This window comes from Leptonychotes weddellii, chromosome 2 (assembly GCF_054177405.1).
Source record: "Leptonychotes weddellii isolate Sample4059 chromosome 2, ASM5417740v2, whole genome shotgun sequence".
Taxonomy (NCBI): domain Eukaryota; kingdom Metazoa; phylum Chordata; class Mammalia; order Carnivora; family Phocidae; genus Leptonychotes; species Leptonychotes weddellii.
Window position 1 is genome coordinate 139,712,892 of NC_138370.1, and position 27,963 is coordinate 139,740,854.

Genomic DNA, 27,963 nt, shown 5'->3' on the forward strand with positions numbered 1-27,963 from the left:
TTTTGTTAGCCGAACACAAACAGGAGACAGGACTTACTTGCCCCCAGCTCCCTTTAATGAGGTCATTATCAAAGCGTGAACAAGTCTATGAATGTTTTATTGAAAGCGCATCGTTAACTTGTATCCATCCTTTTCTCTGAGTGGCATTGTGATATTGCTGTCTGTGGCACATCTTACCCGATATAGCCCGAGATTTCCCCATTCTCCGTAACCAGGCAACCCTTTCTGAATACCCAAAAATTGAAAAGAACCGCTTAGTCTTCAAGAAAGTCCTCAATAATAGTGGAAAAGAACAAAGATCCAGGAGACAACAAAATGCCACAGGGGTGACTTTTCATGAGCAATTATCTCTCATTAATCAGAAGAACAGCTGCAATATTAATTTTCTCTCTTTCTTCCTCTCTTTTCACAGTCCCCAACATTTGAATAATCATAAATTTTGATTTTATGAAGGAGTCACATTTTCAGGGGCTGGAGGAAAGCAGCTACCTAGGTGAAGACAAGAAAACGCTCTCATTTTATTTTTTGTTTTGTTTGGGTAAAGCTGCCAACAAAGCAAAATGTAAAAAAAAATAAAAATAAAAACAAGAGGGATATACTAGAGAAAATGGTCCTCCCCCCCTTTCTTCTGGATGGCGGCTTAGAATCGGGACTTTTTTCCCCGCGCCGCCTCCTGACAACTCCCCCTCCCTCCCTTCTTTCCTCCCTCTGCCCAGACCCATTCCCCAGTTCGGCTCTGAGCAGGGTGGAGGGAAATGTCCCCGGCGTCTGGCGTGGGAGTTTCAGCTGGGTTTCTGCCCGTTTAACTTGCAAACGTGAAGCCAAGCGTTGTCGATCTGACCAAAGAGACACTCTTTGGGCGTAACTCGCATTGTGGCCATCAAAAGCCCGCCAGCCTTGGATGAACTGAGACGTGCATTCAGCAGAAATGGGGCGCTCGCTCTTCTTTCAGGAGCCGCAGAGGCGATTGTTCACAGGATGTATAGCCAGGGTGGAAAACGAGGATCCCCAGATAAGGCTGTAACCAGCAAACCGGATTGCGGGGCGGGGGCGGGGAGGGGGGATAGGTTAAAAGAATCTCATTAAAGCCGAGGCTGCAATTAGCAAATACACACTCTTGGAGAACCCAAGCCCCTCTTGAAAAGCCTCGAGTCGGGATGAAAGCGGGGCAGTTCGGAGGCAGTCCCCACATGCCTACGCCGGCAGAGTGAACAGGGGCTCCGAGGCCCGGCTCTCCCGTCAGCTGCCCGAATATTACTTTGAACGCAGCGCAGGCGAGCCCGTTCGGCCGAGAGGGCAGGCGGCGGGCCTCGTGCTCACCCACCACCAAAAGATGGCCTTGCTTCTCCCTAGTGTTTATTCAGAGCGGATGGGCCTTTCAGAAACCTCAATTCGCCTTTGTGCTCTCGACAGGCGCCAGAGTTCAATTCGGCCCTCGGAGAAGGGGGTTGGGAGGAGGCTGCTGGGAAACGAGTGAGGAGTCTGGATCAGAATTTCGGGAACAGCCGGGTCTCCGGACCCTCTGAACACTTTTGATGACACCCAGTCCCCACCACACAGCCTCTCTGCTCCCCACTTCCCCTTAATTAATAATCGCCCACCCCCAGATCCTTCAGCCTAACAGGGCATCCCTCCCCCACCCTTAAAGCTCTCCTCTGTCATCAGAATAAAATTTATTGAGCGCCTACTCAGTGCCCAGCGTGTGCTAGGCCCTGCGGGGAGCACGCCTGAAAAGGCCAAGACTGTATCCAGTAGAATATTGTTTCATTTCAGTAACAATGGCCTGAGGTGGGGAACAATTATCCGGATAATTGAAGCAAATGCTCCACCTCCCTCCCTCCCTCTCCAGTTCCCTAGGCGCTAGCCTTTTTTTTTTTTTTTTAACTACCTTTTTCAAAGTTGGTGGTTTTTGTTTGGTCGGGGAGGGTGTTGCTGGGAGCATAAGGGGAGGCCTGAATCATTCACACGCATACGAATTCCCCACTTCCCTTGGCCTAAAGTTTGCTGAAAGCCCTGGCCTGAAATCGCTGCTTAGTAATGGAATTACTATTTTGTTTTTGTTTTTGTTTGAATGCTACCAAAAAGAGAGTGAACCTTTCTAATTTTTAGCCATCTAGGCTTTTTGGTGTTCAACCTTGGTCATCTGCAAAAATCACCCAGACAGCATTATAAAAGTATGGATGCCTTCGAGATTTTGACTTAATGGTATGGGGCCCAAGCTTAAGAATGAAACAAAAAACGCTGGCTGTGGTTCTGATGCAGGTGAGGGTCGAGAAATAACGGATAAATCCTACCCGCTACTCCTGGCACCTGAAGAGAAGAACTTACCCTCTCTGAGCTTCACTCAGCAGTTGGTAGCTGGAAAGCGTGTATGGTGTGCCTACTATATGCTGGGCTCGTGGCATACGGGGAATGCCGTTGTACAAGACTGGTCCCTTGGGAATTTCAACAACTCAACTCAGTGGCGGTGAATCGCAAAAGGTCGCGTGAATGTGAGAGAAATGACCATTTGGCTCTAGGAGTGGGTAAAGCTGAAGTCTGGGAAGGTGACTTGCAGAATGAGTGGCAGTTGGCCTGGGAAAGAGGGATGGGGAATGTGTTCCGGGCCACCGAAGGGCGCACACAAAAGCAGGGAAGATTTTCTCTTGGTTAATTGCAAGAACTGAAAGGAAGCGAGGGAGATTGGTGGAAGAATCTGTTTCTGAGCCTGTGAGATAGGAAAATGCCTGCCACTTTCCAGTCCTTGTGAGGAATTGAGGACTGCTTGGCGCCCCGCCTGGTGCCTGATAAGAGCTGTCGGTGGTTTTTATTATTATCCAGGATCTGCAGGTCCATGTGCCCTTGAGGCTGGGGAATGAAGTATCAGAGGGCTGGGCTTCGCAGAGGGAAACCAGGAAGCTGGAGCAGCGGCTCAATCATCTCTCCCAGATGGCACACCTTTTCCGAGCTGAGTTTCTACTTCCAAGGCTCCTTAACAGCCTGGAGCCTGCACCCCAAAGATGCCCAACCGGGGGTTTCTGTAGCCTTCAATTTCTGGACGAACCTGTCTCCTTCAGCAGCTGCATCAACATGGACCTGCCAGGGGAATTTCCCCACGCCCCACTCTATCCCCTTTGAAGGCCTGGTGTCCTGGAAGCCCCTACTTGGGACTGTTCCCTAAATTTCAACACTCCTTTGGCCTGGAGAAACCTTCCAGCATTGCTGGTCTGTTTGGTTTTTTTGTTTTTAAAGTTTATTGATTTATTTAGTAATCTCTAAACCCAAGGCCGGGGGGTGGGCGGTCCTCAAACTCGGGGCCGGGAGATCAGGAATCTTGTGCTCCTCCAATGGAGCCAGCCAGGTGCCCCCTTTGCTGGTCTGTTTTGCACAGGAGGAAGCAGGTGCCATTCCAGGATGCCAATCTTCATAGCCACCATTTCCTGAGCTCCTCCATGTGCCTGGCTCTGAATGAGGAGCCGTGCCGGCATGACCTCATTCTATCTGACAGATAAAATGCCATTATTATGGCTGTTGTTTTTTTTTAAAGATTTTATTTATTTATTTGACAGAGATGCAGTGAGAGAGGGAACACAAGCAGGGGGAGTGGGAGAGGGAGAAGCAGGCTTCCTGCCGAGCAGGGAGCCCAATTTCCCAGGACCCTAGGACCATGACCTGAGCCGAAGGCAGACGCTTAACACTGAGCCACACAGGCGCCCCTATGGCTGTTTCTTGTATGAGAATCCTCAGTCTTAATGAAGTTCAAAGACATACAAGGTCAGACAACTAAAGATGGCAGAGCCAGGATTCAGATCCTGTCTATCTAATGCAGGGGTGTGGAGTTTTAGGCACTAGGTAATACTATCTAATGATACCTAGCATTTATTGAGCACCTATTATGTGCCAGGGTATGACTTAAGCTTTTTAATGTATCTTTAATTTTTCACAATGACCCTGCGAGGTAGGTACTTCTTTATTTACTCATTTGATTTTTGTCCACTTCTTGGTTAGTGTGGTTTTCCTATATATTAAAGATCACAGAGGCCAGTTTAACGTGGCCCATATGATGGGGCACAAACTGGCACCGGAGAATGTGATTGTTTTTATGCCCCTACACCCTGAACATAGTAAGTGCTGAAAGACATTTGAAGTGGGTAAAAGCAACAGCTTATTCCTTTACTTCTAAAGCCTTGATTGTAATCAATACATAGGTCCACTGGTTGGTTGGGTACTCGCCCCTCCCCAAATGCCTGCAAGCTGCACCTGGACAGAAACTGGGTCTGTTTTGTTTATTCGCCGTCTGTGTCAAACACCTAGCCTAGAGCTGGCATGTATTAGGAGATAAATATTTGTTGAATGATTTCTCATTTTACAGATAAGGAAACAGGCTCAGAGAGGCTACGCAAATTGTCCAAGGCACAGAGCTTCCAAGGGGCAGAGGAAAGATTCAAACCGAAGATTTCTCATCCTAAGACCCTGCTCTTCTTTCCACCCCAGCCCACAGCGTCCTGTGCTGTGTCGCCTGGACCACAGCGACTGAGCGGGCGAACCCCGGCTGCGCGTCTGGGGGCCGGTGCGAAGTCGGTCCTCACTCAACCCCGAACCCCAAACGCGGGTGAAGTCGAGGGAGGCCGCTCCCTAGATGGAGATAAATAGATTGTGAGAGGATGCGAGGCGCTCCCAGCGCGTCCGCCGCTTCCGGCGCTTTCGCTGCGGGAGCTGGAGACCCACACCGTACCCTCTCTGGGGTCTCGACTCTCTGGGTCCCGGTCTCTCCTTCTCCCTAATTTATTTCTCATTGGAAAACGAAGCGACTCTAAGGGATCGTACTGAAGCCACAGCCCGAGAACACCGCGACCGGCAACGGCCCCCAACCACCTGGCATCCACGCTCCGCGCTGCGTCCTCGCTGCGACAAGTGCGCATGCGCGAGCGTGTGTGCAAGGAGGGAGAATTTAGCGTCAATCTGTGTGCGCAAGCGCGTGTGAAGTGTGCGTGAGCGTGAGAATGAGTGCGTACGTGAGAGTGGGACACGGGGTGTGTGCGAAGCGAATGCATGTGTCGGCAAGTGTGTGAAGAGTGCGAATATGAGTGCGTGATTGTGTGTACTTGTGTATGTGAAGCGTGTAGGTGTTTCAGAGCTTGAGTGGGGGTTTGTAAGCATGACTGTGAATATAGGAGTGTGTGAATATATGAAGGGGCAAATAAGAGAGGCTGAGTGTGTGAGAGAGGGTGAGTGTGAACAGTATGCGTGTGAATGTGTGTGAGAAAGCATGTGATCCTGCGAGTCTGTGCATAGGTGTATGTCTAAGAACGTGCGCCCGCCAGGGCGTGTGAAGAGTATAAGCGGGGGTGTGGGAGATCGCGCGCGTGAAGTTCGCCTGTGAGAGTGTGCGTGCCCGGGACGCGTGCGTGCTTGGGATGCGTGCGTGGGGCGTGGCTCCTGGAGCCCGACCTCCGCCGCTCACCCCCACCCACCCAGGGGGCGGGCCGCAGCAGCCCGGCGCCTCTCTTGGCGGAGCAGCGGGGCCACTGAGAGGGAGGGAAAGAAGGAGGGGACAGGAGTGGCCCCTCACGGTGGAAACCTGGAAATAAGTGAGAGGGGCTTGGGGGGCATCACCGGGGGTCCCCTTTTTCACCTCTCCCCCAGTTTTCTTCACTCACCCTCTGGATCATCTTTCTGGCCATTTACCCAACAAGTATTTATGGAGTATACCAGGCTCTGCTTTACACGCTGGGAAAACCAGAAGAACAAGACAGCTTAGGTCTCACTCATCGTGGAGCTAACACGGGACTTTCAGTTCATGTGTAACTGCTTTGCAAAATGCTGGTGTTATAAACACAAATTTTGGTCTCTGCGCTCAAGCCGAGGGGGCATGGAGAGCTTAGAAGACAGAGTATGATAGCAGTAAGACAGTACGTTGAAATAAGTGCCAGTGCATTCCATCTCCATCCGAACCACAACCCTTCCACTGCGCTCTTGAGCTTGGGCTTGAGGTTAGGCAGTCCTGGGTGTGAATCCCCCTCCTTGACAATGGAAATTGTAATGGCACTCTTCTTATGGGGTGGCTGTGAGCAGTAAATGAGTTGTCATGACAACCCTTGGCACAGTGCCTGGAACATGGTTAGCACTGGGTATATGCAAGCTACACTGATGCTGATGTTGATGTTCTGCTGGCCTGATGGAATGCTGTGGAGAAGGGGAGATGTGCTGTAGGTTTTTTTAAAAAAGATTTACTTATTTATTTGAGGGGGGAGGGACAGAGGGAAAGGGAGAGAGAGGCAGAGGGGTCTCTATCTCCGGACCCCGAGATCATGACCTGAGAGGAAATCACGAGTCCCATGCTTAACCAACTGAACCACCCAGGTGCCCAGATGTGATGTAGGTTACACTGTTTGAGAGATTATCTACAGATTCAAATTAATTTGTGTATATTTATATTGCTTTGTAGCATCAGGTTGTGAATATCTAGATGCTTCGTCTTTATTCATCTCTACTAACTTCTTACCCTCCTGAACCAATGTTATTACTAGTGCAGTTGTTAAAGGGAAGTTCTTTAGGGGAAGACAGCAAGAACCTATAAGAGCCAAATGTCCTTTCAGGCAGCCTTAGAAGCATTTTTAGTCCACCCATGTGCCATTAAAGTGAAAGGGAATATTTTCACAGTGACACAAAATGCATGCTGTAATTTAACCTTGTGAGCGAAACTTCCAATTAAGTATGACATCGGAAGTATGTTTCCTGATTAGCCACGTACCTCCCTGGAACAAGGTACTGTATAAACAATTATGGGACATGGTAGTTTTGTTTTGTTTTTAATGTCTTACTGTCTTACTAAGTTTTTTGTTTTGTTTTGTTTTTGGTGTTCAAACTAGGACCATAAGATAATTTTGTTTTAAACCAAAGAGAGTATCTTTAAATATTGAATTTCCTTATTTAGACTTTTTCAAGAAAAAAATATATTTTAAAAAGTCTTGAAAAATATGAGAATTCGTTGCAGCATCTAGGCTCTCAAATTTAGTAGCTGGAAATGAATTTTGCCACTATCCAGCTGACCCATCCATCTTATGTTACAGTCAGAGAACCTGAGGTCCAAAGAGAAGTAGTGTTATAAGTGATCAATCCCTTCCAGCAGTCACCAATAGGACCATCTCAGTTTTGTTTCTCTGCCCACACTATCCACACTTACACGTTTGAAGGAAGATATCCTGGCAATTAGGAGGAGAAAAGGGGGAGGATTTCCAGCTCCCTTCCAGACTGGCACATCCCTGTTGTGTTGTCTCAGTCCTAAACCCTTGGAATCTTCCTCAAATCCTCTCTTTCTCTCCGTACATTTAATTTGTGGGGAAGGCTTGATGGTTCTACCTTTAAAACATATCCAGAAACTGACCACTTTCAACATCCCAACCACTATCACACTGGTCCAAATCACACTCTGGTCTCCTGCAGAGCCTTCTGACTGGGTCCTTGCTCCCATCCTTGCCTCTACAATCTGTTCTCAATTTAGCAGCCAGAGGAAGCCTCTAAAAACGGAAGTCAGACTGGGTCAGAGTAAGAACCAAAGACCTTACAATGACCAAAAAGGCCCTCCATGATCTTAACAGTGGCTATCTCTCTGAACTCCTCTCCTCCTATTGGCCTATTCACTCGCCCTGCTTTCCTTTCTTGTCTGACCCTCTCCTGCGCTGGCCTTCCCCTCTGCTGAGAACTCTTCCCTACAAGTCCCTTTGCTTACCTTCAGGTCTTCCCTCAAATGTCACTTGCTCACTCTTTTTAAAATATCGAAGCCCCTACTGTGCCCTCTGCACTCCCAACCCCCCTTACTGTGCTTTATTTTGTTTTCCACAGCATTTACCACTTTCCAACATACTATATAATGTACGGAGTTTATGTGTTTATTGTCTGAATCTCCCTTTGAGAATGAAAACTCCTGGAGGATATTTATGTCCATGGGGTCACTAAGAACGGTGCCTGGCATAATAGTTGCCATCATCAATATTTGATGAGAATTCAAAAGAAGAAAGCCAGTGTTCCTGGTAGATGCCTGAACTCAATTCTATCTTACCTCTACATAGCACTTTGGAGTTTCCAAAGACTCTTAAATATGTTATGTCATTGGCTGTGCACAGTTATATAAGCTAGATTGGACTTTTTTTTTAATTGTTATTTCCACAATGAGATATTCAGAGGTTAAAGGACGTGTCCAAATCAGATCCAGGACTGGGATCTAAATCAGAGTGTCATTTTTGGTAGGAAACAAGTTCTCTATTCTAAACCTCTTGGCTAAATGAGGAAAATGTAGGTCACTGGATTCGCTGTGGATCCTTCTAAATTCTGGCCCCGGGATGAGGGTGGGTCCTTCTTCAACTGCCTGCCTTTGCGATTATGTAGCTGTTCAATCCCCAGCTAAATAAGTGATGTTTTGGGGGAACATTCCACAATGGCCACATCCTCTTGTTTTTATAATTTGCACAGGGTTGAAAACAAGAGATATTGTCTTGCTGTTAGCTCAAGCTCATTTGGAGTCTGGCCTGAATCTCTTGACTTGGCTGGATGCCCTCCCTCATCTGACTGCTCTGGGCAAACCAACATACTGTCTTAGTCAGTGCATTACAGTTCCTTCCTCATGTTTGGGTTCTCTGTCAGTCCATCAGATTTAGCTGATGAGCTCATTGACTGAAAACTGATTGAGCAAGACAATGTCCCTCATTCTCTAGGCACACACAGCACCATTGTTTTCCACAGATACTAGTGATAATTGACATCCTCTTATGAGGACATTAATATCTCAAGAGTAATCAATAAGCACTGTTAGAGCAAGAATTTATCATATTGAACTACAAAGGTAGCAAAAAAAAAAGGGTAATATGATTCAGAAAATAGATGTAAGTATAAAATTACCAATTCTGAACAAGTTTTAAGATAACACTATTTCCAGGGCACCTGGCTCGCTCAGTTGGAAGAGCATTCGAGTCTGGATCTCGTTGTCATGGGTTTGAGCCCCACTCTGGGTGTAGGGATTACTAAAAAAAATAAATAAATAAACTTTAAAAAAAAAGATAACACCATTTCCTCAAGGATGTTCACATGTAGTAAAATAAATGACAGTTACTTCTCTGTTATCTTTCAAATACCATGAATTATTACTTTCTTATGTGAATGAGGGAAATTTAAACATTTTGAGACAAGAAAAGAAATAGAACCATTTTTTTTAATTGATATATTGATTCGATGTTTGGGTATGGATTAACCCATGCCATCTCCACTTAGAATGTAATACACGTCTCAGTTATACACTGTTTTTCTGCCCCAGGTGCTCTAAAGGAACAGAGATGTTCATTATAAATGCAGAAGGCATAGTTCAGAAAGGAGCAATGGCAGCCGAAGTTAACCGCATCATTGCTATTCTGCAGGGGGCTCTTTTTTTTTTTACCTTGGGTGCTGGTGGTGGTGGTTGTTGTTTGAGATTGAGCAAGTTAATGGAGTTTCACACAATGTACCTAGGAATGATCATAATACCATTTATATTGGCCAGAAAATGACCCCTAGCCAGAGAAGTTTGTGTGTATTTAGTTGCCAATGAAAGACAAAGCATATCAAATGAATGGCTACTTTTTAAGATAAGGCCTAGGTCATACTGTTAGATGAACTTCTGGAAATAGAGCTACAGTTGCTATTGAAATTCACCATTACTTATCAAGTGCCTGCATGTGCTAGGTGCTGGGGTACAAAGATGAATAAAGCCTCACCACAGCCCCCAGTGAATTCTAATAGGTGTGTGATAATGGAATGCAGTAATCTATGGAATCATGGAGAAGAGAGCCATTCTGTCTTCCAGCTGGCATCAGGGACTCTGGGATTGGGCCTTGAACTATTTATAGGATATAATCAGATTAAAAACAACACAACAACAACAATAACACAACAATGAGAGAAGAGACTTCTAGGCCAGGGGTCCATGAGTGAGCACAGACCTGGACGATGCATTCTGTGGAGCTGGAATAGCTGCATGCAGCAGAAAGAAACAGCAAGGGCTGCTTAGCAGCAGAAACAAAGGGTCTGAGTGGTTGGTGAAAGAGTAGGAGCTATTATTAGATGGATAGTCTTTGAGGGATGCTAAGTAGAAAATTGAAAAGATTATATTGAAATCATTATAAGGGATGGATTGGAAGAGAGAAAAATCAGAGGCAGTTAAAGTCTTAGTGTCAGTCTCAAGATGATGAAGGTCACATTAGTCAGTAGTGGTGGGAAAGGAGAGGAGAGGAGAGGATAAATTCAAGAGTGCCAACAGTCCTCGGTTGCTCTTTAGATGGGATGTGGGTACAGAAAGAGAAACGAGTCAGTGGGGAGTTGGATTTCTGGCTCAGGTGTCTGTGTTACTGAGGGCACCGTTAACAAATATAGTGGTTACAGAAGATAAGCAGTGTTTCATTGTTTCAGATGGACTTGTGGATAGAGTGGGTGGGAGAGGAAGAAGGTGAGGTTTTTGGTGTTAAGCATTTTGAGTTGTAAGTGCTGTCAGAATAGCCAGTGGGATATTTTTCATGTGTAATAGCAGTTGGAAATAAATATCCGAACTTCAGAGAAATTGGGGTTGGAAATAAACATGACATCCGCCTATAGTATTTAAACTACATATAATTGTTGGAACATCAAGTTGAGATGAAATTACTGAGGGTTGAGGTGATGGTTAGGATGGCCAAGCTCATTGTCTTGGCATAGTATCTTTCCGAGTAATTGGCACATAGTAGTTAACATATTTGTTAAATGCTGACTCTGTTCCAGAGTCTCACTTCCCCGGTTGGAAGGCAGCTTGGTGTGAATATGGGATTAGAGGTAAAAATACCCTCCTTTAGCGGTGCCTGGGTGGCTCAGTCGGTTAAGCGTGATGCCTTGCTCAGGTCATGATCTCAGGGTCCTGGGAATGAGCCCCCACATTGGGTTCCCTGCTCAGCAGGGAGCCTGCTTCTCCCTCTGCCCTTCCCCACTCATGCGCGCACTCTCTCTCTCTCTCCAATAAAAAAAAAATCTTTAAAAAAATTTTTTTAAATAGCCTCCTTTAGCCAACCAGGTGCCTTAGAAAGTTGACCTGAGCACTCAGTCCCCATCCCATCTCATCTAATAGAAATAGAGCGAAGTAGGGAAATCCTGATGTCATATTCAGGTACCCTGCCTTGTTTTCATACCAAAAGACTTCTTTTCCCATGCAGACCTTAGATATTTTCTGATAGATTCAACCTTATCTTCACAGGGCCTGCTGACAACATGCCAAAGATCCATCAAGTAGGGCAGCCAGATGTTTATGGCCTGGTTCTGGCTTATTAGCACAGCATTGCTCAGATTCCCAGTCTGAGTCAGAATCCTAAGTGACTGTTCCAGGTCACAAGATGTTTATGTTTCCTGAAGGATTTAAAGTGCTTGCAGAATGGTCTGTCATATCCACCTCCAGAACTACGATTGCTCATCTTTGAGATCCCATGTAGATGGAAAAATGAGGGAGAAATGGCAAATCAATGCACAAAATCATATACAGTGTCACCATTTATCATCAGCTAGAAGGTGGTATTGGTCTTGTTACTTTCCCGTCAGTTACCACATTACCTAACTGCCCTCATCCTATGATGTTCTGGATCAACCTCTCTGCTTCAACCAGGCAGACCTGTTTGTGGTCACAGCACATACAGCCCCATATGTGGGGCTTCTTACCCACACTTTTCCCCATTTAAAGTGCTTCTATCCTTTTCTCACTCATCCAGTTTTGATCTTTAAAATGCTCCTCAAGGGACTCCTGGGTGGCTCAGTGGGTTAAGCATCTGCCTTTGGCTCAGGTCATGATCTCAGGGTCCTGGGATCGAGTCCTACATCAGGCTTCTTGCTCAGCGGGGAGCCTGCTTCTCACTCTGCCTGCCACTCTCCCTCCTTGTGCTCTCTCTCTGACAAATAAATAAAATCTTAAAAAAAAATAAAATGCTCCTCAAAGTGGTAGCTTCTTCATATGACTTCTTCCTAATGGTAACAACTCAGATTATCCAAAATTCCTCAGTGTTGCCATGTATGCTTAATTATAAGTTTTATCTCTATATGGTATATCCTAATTCTTTAGGATACTTATGAATACCCTTATTTTTCCAGAGCAATATCTTGTAAACTAACCCTCAGCATCACCTAGAAAGATTGTTGAGTTGAATGAACTAGTCAACAAGGTCAATTTGAAGTTTTTTGGATGATGGGAATAATAATGACTGATTCATTCACTGAGTGGTATGGCAGACACCGTACTAAGCATTTTACCACGTTATTACACTTGATTGTCACAGTAAAGAGTGAGGAGGAGATCATCCTCATGTTACAGATGAGAAAATCGAGGTTCAAAGAGGTTAAGTAATTTGCTTGAGGCCACATGATTAGTAAAGAGCATAACCTGGGTGGAAACCCCAGTCTTTGAGACTCTACAGTTCATAATCTTGCCATACTGTCTGTTTCTTAAAACAAAAACAGTTTTTGGTATTTTTTTAATCTCTTTCCATTCTTCCTTGCACAGGGCTGCATACTGAATGCTGTAATTAAATTTGAGGTTGCAGGAACACAGGGATGCTAATTTCCTTCAGCGGATGAGTGTCTTGGTCAGCCTAGATGGGGAAGTAAAGGAAAGTAGGACCTGCCTCAGCAACTGCAAGGCCGGACCTCATGGAGAACTGAAAAAAAAATCACTCCTCCTCATGCCCATTTCCTCAGAACGGGCTTACTCAGAGTTTTAAGGATCCGCTTTCCCTGTGAGAACAAAGCTCTCAGATAAAAGGCCCTTCATTAGAAACCAGTTCTTTCATTAATTCAACAAATATTTGAGTGCTTACAATATGTCAAGCACTCTTCAAGGCACCAGGGAAAAGTGGTGAGCATAACAGAGAAATTTTGTCCTAATAGGGCTTCTGTTTCAATAGTCTTATATTAAGTTTTAGTGATAATAATTCTCATGTGGCTGTTCTCTTCCTGGTGCTTATTCTCTGGTTTGAAGACTTCCTCATTTTCAGGATTGTGCTTGAACTAAGAAGTGGGTATAAGCCAGTATTTTCCAAATTTATTTATCATGGACACCTATTAGTTGCTTCTTTTTTTTTTTTTTTTAAGATTTTATTTATTCATTTGACAGAGAGAGCACAAGCAGGGTGCACGGCCAGCAGAGGGGGAGGAAGCAGCAGGCTCCCTACTGAGCAGGGAGCCCAATGCGGGGCTGGATCCCATCATGACCTGAGCTGAAGGCAGTCGTTAACCGACTGAGCCACCCAGGCACCCCTGTTAGTTGCTTCTGCAGCATTAATAGTGTATGGTTTCAGCCTTGGAATTCTGGGGACGTTCACACTATCTATGGCTCCACAAAGGAACATATGATCTAGGCTAAGCCAATCAGTATGTTATCCCTTCCACAATGATTGGCTTGGTGGATGCCATGTCACCTGAGAAGGTCCAATAAGAGCAAATCTCAGAAATTTTAAAGAATAATGATTCTCTCTAATGCTCTGGAGAGTGCAATGTGTACATATGAGGGCTGGATCTGCTGCAGTCATTTTGTAGAGAAGAGGGAAGAATCTGATACACAGATGTAAGCAGAGTCCAGAAATGGAGCTGGAGGCCTGGGCAAATTGCATTTTGCCTGCCCCATCTCTAGACTTTAACCATCAGTGAAGCCAATAAATATCTTCATTTTTTGAAACAGTTCGAATTCAGTTTTGTTAATTGCAACTTAAAGCATAGCAATTGATATTAAAAAAAGAAAAAAAAGATGAAGAAAAGAAAGGAAAATGAAAAAATACTTTCCTTTCCCTTTGTTTTTTTCTAGAAGCATTTTACAGGACTAGATTTTCTCAGAATAAAATCACATTGGGAAATGCTGATTTTGACAGTTGATAGCTATTAGCCAATGTCCTAGAGAGGTTAAAATATGCATCCTTTTGACTAAGTTTTTTAAAAAGATTTATTAATTTATTTGAGAGAGAGAGAGAGGGTGGAAGCAGAGGGGAGGGGCAGAGGGAGAGGGAGACAAGCAGACTCCCTGCTGAGGGGAAGCCCAACAAGGGGCTGTATCCCAGGACCCTGAGATCATGACCCCTGAGCCGAAATCAGGAGGCAGATGTTTAACCGACGGAGCCACCCAGGCGCCCCTTGACTAAATTTTTTTTTTTTAAAGATTTTATTTATTTATTTGAGAGAGAGAATGAGAGAGAGAGAGCACATGAGAGGGGCGAGGGTCAGAGGGAGAAGCAAGACCCCCTGCTGAGCAAGGAGCCCGATATGGGACTCGATCCTGGGACTCCAGGATCATGACCTGAGCCGAAGGCAGTCGCTTAACCAACTGAGCCACCCAGGCACCCTTGACTAAATATTTTTGAGAAGTACTTTTATATCTACTAGTATATAGTCTAAGTGCAAAGAAATCTTCTTCACTGTTAATCTTCAAAAATGACATGTGGTAGGGGCGCCTGGGTGGCTCAGTCGGTTAAGCATCTGCCTTCAGCTCAGGTCATGATCCCAGGGTCCTGGGATTGAGCCCCACATCGGGCTCCCTGCTTAGGGGGGAGCCTGCTTCTCCCTCTCCCTTTGCTTGCCTCTCTGCCTACTTGTGCTCTCTCTCTCTAACCAATAGATAAAATCTTTAAAAAAATGGCATGTGGTTAAAATTTTTAATACAGTTGTTCAGTCAGTGCTTAAAACACCTTTGAGATACTAGTTAAGGAAAAGAGAAAAAAGAGGTCATTATGATTATAGTTGAAAGAAATAACATCTCAGGAGAAAGAAAATATAGAAAAATGGAAGAAATCAAAAGATAAGGATAAAGTCAATTTTCTGGAAAGGGAAGTTTTAACACTAAACTGGAAGAGAAAGTATACAGTAAAATTTCTAAGATTGTGTAATTCAGTGTCACGTAGGAAAATGTGAAGATAAGAGCTAATAAATCACAAGAAGATCTCTTAAGTTTGAGTGGACAGAAAACTGAAAGACAGGCTCAGTACAGACGAATATAGTTCAAACTATATTAATAAAGTCGTTCTATGTTATTTTAATTATGATCCAGAAACAAAAGGGGGATTTAAAAGGATTGAAGGACTATTCCCTAATGGTATGAGCCTAATCTGGCTCAATTAAATCTGACTGAATTGCTCTGTTCAACATGACCATCAAAATGTTGTTTTTGATCATCTTAGGAATGAGAACAGAAAGTAATCTAAGTCTTTGGCGATGGCATTTATCAGAATGGCGTTTGACGTGTGTGTGATGACAGGGTCCCGAGCTATCTAACATTTGTAAGCTCATTTCAGTAACCTGAAAAAGCCCCTCCATTAGTGGGCACTAATTATAAAATCAACATGTGAGACATATTATATTCATGGGTTGACTGGCATCACTTGTAGTTGATCTAAGATTATCATCTAAAGAGCTTTTGATTTTGGATTCATTTGCCAAGTTACATCATTCCTGAAGCATCTCAAATCAGGCAGGACAGGGTAGAATCGCATGCTGTTGCCACAGGGTGTAGATGGATCCGAATGGCCCTGATTTCGTCAACAGTCATGATCTAATCATGAATGATCAGCTGTTCTGTGATACCAACAAGAAGGTTCACCTGCTCACGTAACACGCCCTTAAACATCAGTTCCTCATGGTTGGCAGTGGGGTGGCAGGAGGGATGTTGTGGGAATGAAGTTACAGGGATCCAACAGACGGCAGGCAGAATGAGATCTCCGAGCCTAAGTGGGATCGCTTCTAAGGTGAACAGGCACAGCAGCCTTGCAAGGATATATAGAGGAACTATCTCCTGTGGACAAACCTCTCACAGGCTAATCACTATGCTAATCCGTGGTAAAATAATCTGTCTATTCTTTGGATGATACACGTATTGCCCCCTCAGTGAACCTCTTATAGATGATATGAACTGCTCGTTTGAATCTCAGAGAACAATAAGTCAAGTTGACTGTTCTTTCCAGTTCAGCCATTGAATTTTTAAGTTGCCCAGCACCTGTGTAGGTCTGACTGGATGACTACTCATAAACGCTTTCCACTGCCTTGCCGTATGGCTTTGCTCAGAAGGGCAAAGAGAGACAAAACCCAGGAGAGAAATGGTTGCAGTATTTTCTTGTCTTTCTCTGTGGCTTTATAAACGCTCAGAACATGATCTGGCATGATGAATTGTTTCTGTGAGGGAGGCAGCTAGACAGGAACATTGTCTTCATTCTCTAGATAAGAGAATTGAAGGAAGATAATTTAGGGTAGGCTGATTACAGTGCAGCATGAAAATGCGTATCTACCGCTCTTTATTCTAGTATTCTGTCCACCCTGATTGAAATAACACCACCATCAATAATAACAACTAACACTTATTGAATACTTACCATTCTTTATGTATATTATCTCATTTAATCCTCGCAACAGCTCTGTGCAATGACTGCTATAATTAGCTCCACTACACAGATGAGGATAACAAGTATTGAGTCAACCCAGTTTTCCTGTTTCTTAAATATCATCCTGGGAATGTTAAGTGTTTGGGGAGGTAAGTGAGCTTTTTATAACCACTCAGCCGTTCCTCATTATACTATGTAAAAACGGTTAGCCTAATTTTCTCATTAAGTTTGTATTTTTTCCTTCTTATTTATCTTCCCTTCCTGGTAGTGGAAACTTACCCACAGAAACAAAAGGAATCTTTCTTCGATCTTCACTGTGTCTCAGCCTTTCAAGAGCCACTTGAGCTTGAGTAAGTTATTTAACCTGTTTCCTCTGAAATTTATAGAATGGAAATAATATCCCACTGTTATTTTCATTGGAGTGTTGTGAGGGTGAGAGGAGACACAAATGAAAATGTTTTGTAAAATGTTTAGCACTATGTAAACACTGATATAAATATTGTTTTTCCTTGTAGATGGGCTTTTCTCTTTGCCTCACTTTTACCCTATTTTTCTGAATAAAGACTGCATTCTTTTACATGTTCATATCTGAATATCTTCCCGTGGTGCAATTAACTACAACAATAAAGATGATAGCAAGAGTTCTGAGGAAATTCACTTACAACTATTTTGTGCCTCCAGGTGTAAGTTATTCTCATGGCAGTAGGGTGCATTTCATTTTCTGAACCCCCAAATACCTCATAGCTCATTACATCTTCTAAGGACACAATTGATACCTTTAAATACACCACGCACAGAGTTATTAGTTGATCTCCCAAAGCCTAAAATTGTTCATGCATCTTCTTAAGTGCTTAATGTCACTAGGAGCAACACAATACCTTGAATATTGAAGCACTAAAGTTAATTTGAGAGGATTCTACCTTCAAAATTTAGTTCTATATAAAAGTAACTCACATTTTAAGAAGAGGTTGAAACACGGTAGCCAATGACTAGAAAAGAAAGAAACTTTGAGGGGCACCTGGGTGGCTCAGTCGGTTAAGCGTCTGCCTTCGGCTCAGGTCATGATCCCTGGGTCCAGGGATTAAGCCCCGCATCGGGCTCCCTGCTTAGCGGAGAGCCTGCTTCTCCCTCTCCCACTCCCCCTGCTTGTGTTCTCTCTCTCTCTCTGTGTGTCAAATAAATAAATAAAATCTTAAAAAAAAAAAAAAGAAAGAAACTTCAAAAGTGTGAATGTAAAAAGACGTCCAGAAAGAAAATGACATGAGAAAATATTATAAGAAAAAATTAGAATGTGAGTGAAAGCACACCACAGCAAGGCCAGTGCATATGTGCTGGGGTAGGGTGAGCAGTGAGAGAGAACACAGAGGTAGGCTGTCTCCCACATCCCCCATCCAAGTACGAACCAGGCCCGACCCTGCTTAGCTTCCGAGATCAGACGAGATGGGGCGCGTTCAGGGTGGTGTGGCCGCAGACCCACGTTCCCATACGATGCTGGGTGCTGGCTAACCTCAATCACGTGAGAAGTCCAGCCTGACTCTCACTACTAAATCCAACTCTTCACTGGACCCCATTCAAAGAAGTGTAGAAAACTCTTTTTTTTTTTTTTAAAGATTTTATTTATTTATTTGACAGAGACAGCGAGAGAGGGAACACAAGCAGGGGGAGTGGGAGAGGGAGAAGCAGGCTTCCCGCAGAGCAGGGAGCCTGATGCGGGGCTCGATCCCAGGACCTGGAATCATGACCTGAGCCGAAGGCAGACACTTAACGACTGAGCCACCCAGGCGCCCCGAAGTGTAGAAAACTCTTAACATGGGTGAGTGAGAAGGCCATTGGCTCCCAGTAAGAGTTCCAAAAGGATGCAGAATAGATTATCATCACACCCATTCAGGAGCAAAAATTGGTTGTGTCCCTCAAGCCTTAAAGGTGAAGCACAATATTTCAAAAGTTATGTACTGTGTGTCTGTATAAGTATGGAATTATGGCATCGCTACAGAGGCATAAAACAACCAAAAAAGATACCAAAGAAACTTTGACAAATGGACACACACACATACACACACCCCCAAAACCTTCAAAATTAATAGTTTAATCAATCTATTCAATCTATTTTTCTTTGTCTTCCTACCATTTCTTATGATATCCAGGGTCAAGAAGGAAGAGCGAGTTCCTGTTTCTTCTAACTTGGCTATAATAATCGTCTATTGCTACATAACTGAGTACCTCAAAACTTCGTGGCTGAAAGAAGAATAAATAAATGTTGGTTATTTCTGGCAGTTTCAGTGGGGTAGAAATTGGTAAGCAGCTTAGCTGGGTGTCTGGCACAGGGTCTCTCATAATATTGCAGTCAACATGTTAGTTGGGGCTGCTGTTGGGGCTGAAGGCTTGATTAGGGCTGGAAAATCTGCTTTAAGGATGGCTTAATTCATATGAGTGGCGGGAGGCCTCAGTTTCTCTCCATATGAGCCTCCCTATAGTGGATTTGAGTGTCCTCATGACATGGCAGCTGACTTCCCTCCAGCGTGAGTGATTTAAGAGAATAATATGGATACCACCATGTCTTGTATAACGTAGACTCAGAAGTCATATACTGTCGGGGCGCCTGGGTGGCTCAGTCGTTAAGCGCCTGCCTTTGGCTCAGGTCATGATCCCAGGGTCCTGGGATCGAGCCCCGCATCGGGCTCCCTGCTCAGCTGGAAGCCTGCTTCTCCCTCTCCCACTCCCCCTGCTTGTGTTCCCTCTCTCGCTGTGTCTCTCTCTGTCAAATAAATAAATAAAAAATCTTAAAAAAAAAAAAAAGAAGTCATATACTGTCACATTCACAAATTCCACTGGTCACACCAGTCAGCTCTATTCGGTGTGGGAGGGGACTACAGAAGGGGAATACCAGATGATGAGGCTCAGTAGGGATCATCTTGGAGGTTGGCTGTCACCATGGTCAAATCACTGGTTTTGAGCCCCAAATAATAAAAAGGCTATTCACCAAAGGAAGCTGGTAGGAGTCAGACACAGTCTCTGCAGAGTCAGGAACTTGAAACTACCTTCTTGGAGGAAAAATGGTTGAAGTAAATGGGCACATTTAGCTCAAAGATAAAAGATTTCAAGTGGGGATATCGTCACTTATTTGAAGGACTGTCACCTAAAAGAAAGAGTAAACTTGTCTCCCTAGAGATTGGAATGAGAATTAACAGATGAAGATGTGTTGAATGACTCTTGGATTCCAGGCAATATTCAAGGGATTGGAAGGAAAAAAAAGAAAAAAAGCCAAGACATAGTCTTAGGCCTTAAAGAATGCAGTCTTTAAAAACTGTGGAAGAACATCGTATTTTTGCATATGCCTGATATGCTATAGTTATTTAATGTAATTATTGAGGTGTTCAAAAGAGAAGGAAACACCATATGATTTAGACTGAAGCAAAGTTTTGGAGTCAGTGTGGACAAGATGACTCATGGGCTCCATTCTGGTTCTGTGAGCCTATAGTTTTAGGAGTAGTCTCCAGACACTTGTGAATGTAAAAGATGGCAGTGAAGAAAACCCAGTAGAACTTGTATGCCATATTTACAGCATTGCTTTAAATCAGCCATAGATATTATTCTAGGGTAATCTAAGAGAATCCAAATGGATTTTATAGTTTTATTATAAAAATATTTGGGGACAGACACAGTAAATATGTATATACAGTGTGAAATCATCAAGGAAAAATGGAAACAGGATGATTTCATACATGTAGCCATCTATTTAATATTTATAAGGCACTAAATATATGCCAAGCACTGTTGTAGGTATTGGGAAAATAGAGGGAAATAATCTGAATGTTTCTCTGCTGGTGTTTAAGACTGTAGAGCAAAGTGGTAAGATCATGGGATGAGGAAACATACTGTTTAGGCTCAAATCCTGGTTCTACCACTTTCTAGTTACATGACCCCTTGGGCCAAGTTACCTAATTTCCTTTTGCCTCAGTTGGGATATATGTAAAATAGGGATGAAGATGGTACCTACGTTATAAGGATGTCTGTGAGGCTAAGCGGGTTGATACGTGCAGAATTCCAGGAGAAAAACTTTCCACATTGCTTCCTTGGGCCCATGGGCAGAGTTTTTCTGGTTTCTGTCTTGCAGCTCTTCCTGGTTGGTTGTGTGCTCTTGCCTTACACCTACCTATGGCCAAGTCTCCTAACACAGCCTGAGTGTTACAACTCCTGCCTTTAGCTCCACGGAACTACTTCTGGTCCAATACCTCCCTCCCTACCCACTTCCCCCTCCCAGCCCCATGGTATAGTCTATGAGTCTATCACTCAAGCTTTAGGCTTCATTTTTGCTTCTGGAACTAAAATGTTTCTCCTCTCTTTTGAATTTAGTATTTACTATATTACTATTTTTTTAATAGACTATTTTTTAGAGCAGTTTTAGAATTTAAGAAAAAATGAGAAAATAGTCCAGACAGTTCCCTATACGCTCTATTTTCTCTATTATTCACATCTTGAGGTATGTTTGCTAAAATTAATGAACCAATATTGATACATTATTATTAACTAAAGTCCATAGTTTATTCAGATTTCCTTAGTTTTTACCTAATTTCCCTTTTCTGTTTCAGAATCCCATTCAGGATACCACATTACATTTAGTCATCATGTCTTCTGTGGCTCCTCTTGGCTGTGACAGTTTCTCAGACTTTTCTTGTTTTTGATGACCTTGACAGTTGTCAGAAGTACCGTTCAGTACCGTGTTTTGCAGGATATCTCACAATTGGAATTTGTCTAATGTTTTTCTCATGATTAGAGTGGGGTTATGGGTGTTTGGGAGGAAGATCAGAAAGGTTAGGTGCCATTTTCACCATAGGTGCCATATCATAACAAAGGTACCTACTATCAACATGATTGACAGCTGTTGATGTTGACCTTGATCACCTGGCTGCAGTAGTGTTTGTCAGGTGTCACCAGGGTGGTTAGTCTCCCTTACTTTCCATACCGCACTCTTTGGAAGGAAGTCTCTATGCACAGCCCTCACTTAAGGAGTGGGGAGTTATGCTCCCCTCTATTACTGTTTTTTAATGGTTATATATGATTTAGGATTTTTTTTTTTAAAGTTTTTATTTATTTATTTGAGAGAAAGAGTGCGCGCGTGCGAGGGGGGAGGGGCAGAGGGAGAGAGTCCTGAAGCAGATCCCCCGCTGAGCATGGAGCTGACAAGGGGCTTGCTCTGAGGACCCTGAGATCACAACCTGAGCTCAAACCAAGAGTCAGTCACTCAACCGACTGAGCCACCCAGGGACCCTTATTTGATTTAGGATTTCTATGTGTTTGCAGAGTCAAGGGGTTCTGAGTTGGCTCTGTCAAATTGCTCATTATAGATATTGATTGAGTCCTTCTCCAAGATACAGTGGACACTCCACTCTTTGGTTCCTATCTTGCATCATCTCTGCAGTGTCTCACATGATGATTACTACCTCCTTTTTCTTTCCTTTTTTTCACTTGTAACACCACACTGTGTCAGTTTGCCTCTGGTCACTTTGATTATTTCCTCTCAATTTCCTTTGTCAGTCCCTCCTCCTCTCCCCATCTGGAATCAACTGAAATTCCTTCATCCTAGATACTCTTATCTTCTCACTCTCTCCCTAGGCCATCTCACCTCTTGGCTTTTGAGCCATCTCGGTTCGTTCGTTCGTTCTTTCTTTTTTCTTTCTTTCTTTCTCTTAAGATTTATTTATTTGAGAGAGAGAGAGAGAGAGAGGTAGGGGGAGGGGCAGAGGGAGAGGAGAGAATCTCAAGCAGAGTCTCCAATGAATACTGAGCCCGGCTTGGGGGCTCGATCCCACGACCCATGAGATCAGGACCTGAGCCAAAACCAAGAGTCAGTTGCTCAACTGACTGAGCCACGCAGGTGCCCTGCCATCTCGGTCATTGCTATGCTTACTTTTACCATCTATTGGCTGATGGATCCCAATGTATTTATTTCCTGCCAAGACTTCTGATTTGAGTCTCCTCCCCTTTTCTCCCATTTCCGTTCTCTGTATTATCTGTCTATCCATTCATGCATGCACACATCTCTCCATCTATCTTTCTAATATGTTTATCTATGTTCTACTGGGCATCTCCATCAGGTGTCTCACATTCTGCAAACTGAATCCATTATCCTCTCCCACAAACCCAGATCTTTAGGTGTGGCTGAACTCAGGGGACTCAAACATGATCATCAAGACAAAGCCATGTTTGCTTCATCCCTTGGCCCTGCTTTCCTCAGGGTTGGCATCATTCCCAAGCATTTTCTACCATTGCAAGAACAACATAGCTCCTAATAGATTCATAGAAAAAGAGATTTTTTCCCCCTTCCCCATAGTTCTATTAAAAGTCTTGGTACTGAATCTCTATGGCTCTATCTGAATCATGTGTCCATTCAAACCATTCAAACTGTGCCCCAAGGTTATCCCATGCTCTCTGATTTGCTAGCTTTAGGCCATGAGCTCACTCTTGTAATTGGGGATATGATTAGCTTAACCCAGTCACATGTACTGAGAGTGGGGGAGGTATGATTTACCACAAATCATCTTGGGGATGTGCTGTTTTCAAAAGAAGTAGGGGATGCATTCTGGGTAGGTTGGACTACTCGTCTCCCATTTGGGAATTTTAAAATACACTGGCTTTCTTAGACCCACTGCCTGGCTTCACATCCTCAGTGTATCTCCTTTACTTTCAGGATGAACTTCAGACTCCTTACCAAGGCCTTCAAGTTTCTATCAACCTCCTTGACCCCATCTCAGTTTGGCTCTGCCTTCCTTACTACGGTCCAACCACACTGGCTTTAGTTTGTATCTGATTTAGGTCATTCTCTTTTCTGCCTTAGAGGCTTTAAACATTGCTATAGACTGAATGTTTGTGTTTCCCCAAAATTTATAGGTTGAAATCTTAAATCTCAATGTGATGGTATTGTGAGGTGGGGACTTTGGTTGATGATTAGATCATGGGGGTGCAGAAATAAATTTCTGTTGTGTATAAGTCTATGGTAGTCTCTTATAGTGACCCAGACTTTTGTTACAAACATGCTGGTCCCACTGTCTGGAGCTTTCTCTTCCCTTCTATTTCCCTATCCTCATACTTTTGCTTGACTCGTCATCTTAAATGTCATTTCTCTAGAGAAGAGTTCCTGATTTCTTAGAGTGAGGTTAGGACCATTAACTATTCTCATGGTCCCCTGTACTTCTCCACAGGACTGACTACAATTCTAATAGTAGAATTCTAATTCTAGAAGTCTAGCTAATCCTTTTTGTAATTACTGGTCAGCCCTCCACAATGGACTTTATGCTACACGAAGGCAGGGATTGTGTTTTGTTTAATATCTTATTGCTAAACCCTAGTTCCTGGCACAGAATACGGCACATGGGAGTAATTCAGTGCATATATACTTAATGAAGGAATGAGTGAAAAAGTGAGGGTTTACATGCTGTCAGAGTCAGCTTGGGCTGTCATGACAAAATACCACAGAGTGGGTGGCTTGAACAACAGAAGTTGATTTCTCACCGCTCTGGAGACTGGAAGTCCAAGATCAAAAGGCTGGCTTATTTGGCTCCTGGTGAGAGATAGCTTCCTGTCTTGCAGGCGGCAGTCTTTTCTCTGTATCCTCACACCAAGTGGAGAGTGGTGGGGAGAGCAAGCTCTTTGGTCTCTTCATAAAGCACTAATCCCATCCTGATGACCTACCCTCATGACCTCATCCAAACCTAATTACCTCCAAAGGCCCTACCTCCTAATACTATCATCACAATGGGGGTTAGTATTTCCACACATAAATTTGTTGGGGGACACAATTCAGTCCATAGCATTACCTCATTTGGTCTTTGATAATTTCACGACATAGATTCTGATTCAGGATGAAGAAAAGGAGGCTTAGAAAGTTGAATCTGCCCACAGCCACTTAGCTAGGTAGTGACAGAACTTGGAAGTTTCAAACCTAGGAATATCTGCCTTAAAATCAACTGAAGATCTGTTGCCTCATGAGGCATTATCTTGTTTGGTTTTGAGCCATTTAGTCTGAAGGGAAATGTGATAAGTGTGTGAAGCAGGAATGTAAAGGGGATGGCAAACGGAGAGGCGTCTATACAGTACAGAGCAGGGGAACACCTGGATACTGAGGGAAAATATACTGAGAAAGGCGAGTTTGCCCCCAGGAAGAGACTCGGGCAGGAGTTTGACAGGAAACTGGACCCTGGAGGGTTGGGGGTGGAGTTTGGGATTATGATGTCAACCACCATCAGGGAAATATTCAACTCATCTTCTCTCATCTTCTCCACCTCATTTCCAGGTCCCAAACCCTTTTGCTAGCTCTGACAGGTTTTTCAGAGCAGGAAAAAGAAGAGCAAAATAGGAAGAACAAAAATAAGACAGCCCCCACCTTACACTGAGGCAGGAGACACAAAAACCTCCCTGTTGAATAGATCTTAGAATAAGAACATTTCTCCCACACAGAACCAGTGTTAAGATAAAGGGTGACATTCTCACAGTCCTCAGAAGCCTAATTAACTCATGATGTTCTGGAGCTAGTACTAGTAACAACATGTCTCAATTCAGAGAACCTTGATTGGGTTCCTTTTCTGAAGCAGGAACTTGGGAAACCGTTGAGATAGAAGGAGCTGTGGGTGACTTCCTCTGCCTTCGGGAAGTTGTCAGCTAGATGATGGTTTAGATACATTGGGGCACCAGTCCCTTATCTTGGCCACTGTTTCCACAGAAAGGTGAATTCTCAGTTATGGTACGCTGGGTGCGGGCCAGGCCTGGAACATACTGACCTTCCTTCCTCTCGTTCCCTTTTCTCACCCTCCCATTTGCAGCCACTCCTTCAACAGAGTGCCGCTACCGGCCTCTTGGTTCCTGCCAAGAAGGAAATTCAGGAGCTTGGCTTACCAGTGCACTGAAGTTGAAGCCCTGAGTTTGACTATTAAATAGCCATTTGGCCATGAGAAAGTCACATAGCATCTCTGAAGTGAAGGAAGAAATTACATCCTCCTTAGTTAACCTCATTGGGTTCTTGGGGATTATTAAGTGATTTGCTATGTATGTGCTTTATAAACCGTAAAGCGTTACATAATGCAAACAACTGTGGTCATCCTCATAGAGCTGATTAGTGAGGTGGGGCCTTAGACATCCCTATTGCTGCCCCATAGTTTCTGTGTGCCAGGCCCTCTTCTGAGCATTTCATATATCTGCAGAGCAGACCAGTGGGGGTAGGTACTTTTATCCTCATTTTACACATGAGGAACAGAGAGGGTAAGGACCTATTCAGGGTCACATAGTAAGTGGCAGAGTTGAGATTCAAAGGCAGGCAGTCACGCTTCAGACCCCATTGCTAACCTCCAAACTAAGCTGCCTTCTGTGTGCTTCCTTAGTACTCTCTGTAAACTCCTCTGGGAGCACTGGACAGAATTATAATTGCTTACCTTAGTGATAAATAAGCTACTAGATTAGAGGGACTGTATCTCATACACACACACACACACACACACACACAGTGCCTGACACATAGTTAGAGCTCAGTAAATATTTGTTGAATGAATAAATGTCCTCTGGGGAGATATACAGTAAGTCTGATACAACTACTGTGTTTTTCCTTTATCTTTTCTTGGCTAGCTACGCTCATTTCCCTCAACCATTTCCAATAAGAAAATGGTATTTCTTGCTGACTTTATTGTTCTCTTTTGCATTTTCTCAAGTTCAACAGTGACCCATCTAAAGGGAAATGTCAGAATGCGAACACGGATCCAGTGTGGCTATCTTCTCCTGCCTCCACGGTGTATAATCATTATCCAGGACTCTCCGGGGCTCACTCCTGCCCCTGAACTTCTTGTATGTCTGGACAGTTTCTTGACTATGAAACTAAGTACCCAAAGTGACCCTTAGGCCTTTACTAGTTGTCTAGGTAGGTAAGTAGAATCCATTATTCTCTTCCTGCCCTCCCCTCTCTTCTCCACTCTTCCCTTTGATGGGAGGAGCTGTAAGGAAGGAAAAGGGATTCCCTATAGTCCTAACTGAAGAAAACAGGTTATGGTTGATGAGGGAGTTGTGGCAGGAAACTGCATCTCTGGAATCCAGAGAATGTCAGTTTTGCTTCATGGCATGACTACAGTGGGTTTTCTTATTAAAAAAAAAAAAAGCATCATTGGCTTCATATATTGGACTATATTTAAAGGGATTATGATAAGACACAAGGTTTGAATTTGGACATGTTTTGAAAATTCCTGTATTAAAGTGGGCAAAAATATTTGCAGTGTTTCTGTTGGGCTCCCTAAATTAGCAAAGTACAGACTCTGGTTCTCATCAAGACTAAAAAACTGACAAAAAGCGAGATTCAATTATTAGATAAACAGGCAGACACGCACTATAAATTCTCTATTCCAATCAGTGTTTTTATGTTTAGTTGTTTTGATTCGAGATTACTTTGGGTGACTAAGTGCTCCACTGGACACTCCGAGCTCCATTCTCTGAGTCGGGGTCAACGCCTTCGGGCCTCAGAGACATCCCTTGCGGGACCGCAACCCACTTCGTGGAGGGCGGGACCTCGCCGGCGGGAGCGCGCTCCCAAGGCGTCGGCGGCGGCGGGGGTCGGGGCGGGCGGAGGAAGGAAGCAAGGCGCCCTGGGAGCGCGCGAGGCCTCACGTGCGCGCTCCCGCCCGCCAGCCTGCGCACACCGGCGCCCACGCAACCGCCCGCACTCCTCCCGGGAAGTCTCGCGATGCCGTAGCCGGCTGCTCCCGCTGCGGGTGGCTCTGGCTGTTGCTGTGGTTGCCTGAGTTGCTGCTGCGGCGGCGGCGGCGGCGGCGGCAGCGGCGGTGCTGGTGGAGGTGTCGGCCCTTGGGCGGATGTTGACATTGTGTTGTTGTTATTGCTGATGATAATGGCGGCGGCGGTGACGGCGACGGCCGGGACCCCATCTCCTCTGTAGCCGGAGCCGAGGCAGCCAAGATCGATCTCCGCGGCCTCTGAGCCCGCGGCAGCGACTCCCCTCAGCCTCCGCCTCCTCGCCAGCCCTTATCCCGGCCCCAGCCCCTGGAGTCAGGCCCCTTTGGGCAGGGGGCCTTGGAGGCTCAGGATGGCGGATTTCGACGAGATCTATGAGGAGGAGGAGGACGAAGAGCGGGCCCTGGAGGAGCAGCTGCTCAAGTACTCGCCGGACCCAGTGGTGGTCCGCGGCTCCGGTCACGTCACCGTGTAAGGCCCGGAGGAGGGGAGGGCGAGGACGGGAAGGTGCAGGGCTGGGGTGGGCCCCCCTTCCCTTCCCCCTCCCCCCGTACTCCTGGGGAGCCCTCTATACCCGGTGTCCGTCTTGTGTCGAGGCCTTCGGGAAGAGTAGGCGACCAGGAAGTGAGAACTTGCTTTAATTTAATTTGTTTCGGTCTCTGAAGTGGGGACAGACACTGCCCTTCCTCCCCCCACCCCCCCCCAACCCCATACCCCCTTTAGCGGGCCCTTTAGGCCTGGGCGACGTGACGGATCCCAGGAGGGAAGGTTTTTCTTTAGGGTCTGCCCTTTGGGCCACCCCTTCAGCTTCGGGGTGGAAGTACACATATTTATGAGGTGCCTCCCCCTTGTTTTCTTACCCAGTTACCCTGTG

At 44.7% G+C, this 27,963-nt stretch overlaps 1 protein-coding gene and 1 long non-coding RNA gene across 3 annotated transcripts in view; both read left to right on the top strand.

Moving 5' to 3' along the window:
* Positions 1 to 19,153, top strand: part of LOC145720195 (uncharacterized) — a 23,729-nt gene extending 4,576 nt beyond the window's left edge. Inside the window, exons 2-3 of the long non-coding RNA XR_014143025.1 lie at positions 4,352 to 4,893; positions 18,515 to 19,153. This is a non-coding gene — a long non-coding RNA (uncharacterized LOC145720195). The remainder of the gene's footprint in view (positions 1 to 4,351; positions 4,894 to 18,514) is intronic.
* Positions 19,154 to 27,028: 7,875 nt separating this feature from the next.
* CHIC2 (cysteine rich hydrophobic domain 2) overlaps positions 27,029 to 27,963 on the top strand; it is a 64,582-nt gene continuing 63,647 nt past the window's right edge. The window contains exon 1 of one of the 2 annotated variants that reach the window (XM_081812373.1): positions 27,029 to 27,560. Coding sequence is in view for 1 of the 2 variants with exons in the window: in XM_081812372.1 (XP_081668498.1) it covers positions 27,442 to 27,560 (119 nt within the window). In the remaining variant the exon portion in view is untranslated. The remainder of the gene's footprint in view (positions 27,561 to 27,963) is intronic. The other variant, XM_081812372.1, reaches the window with a different exon arrangement.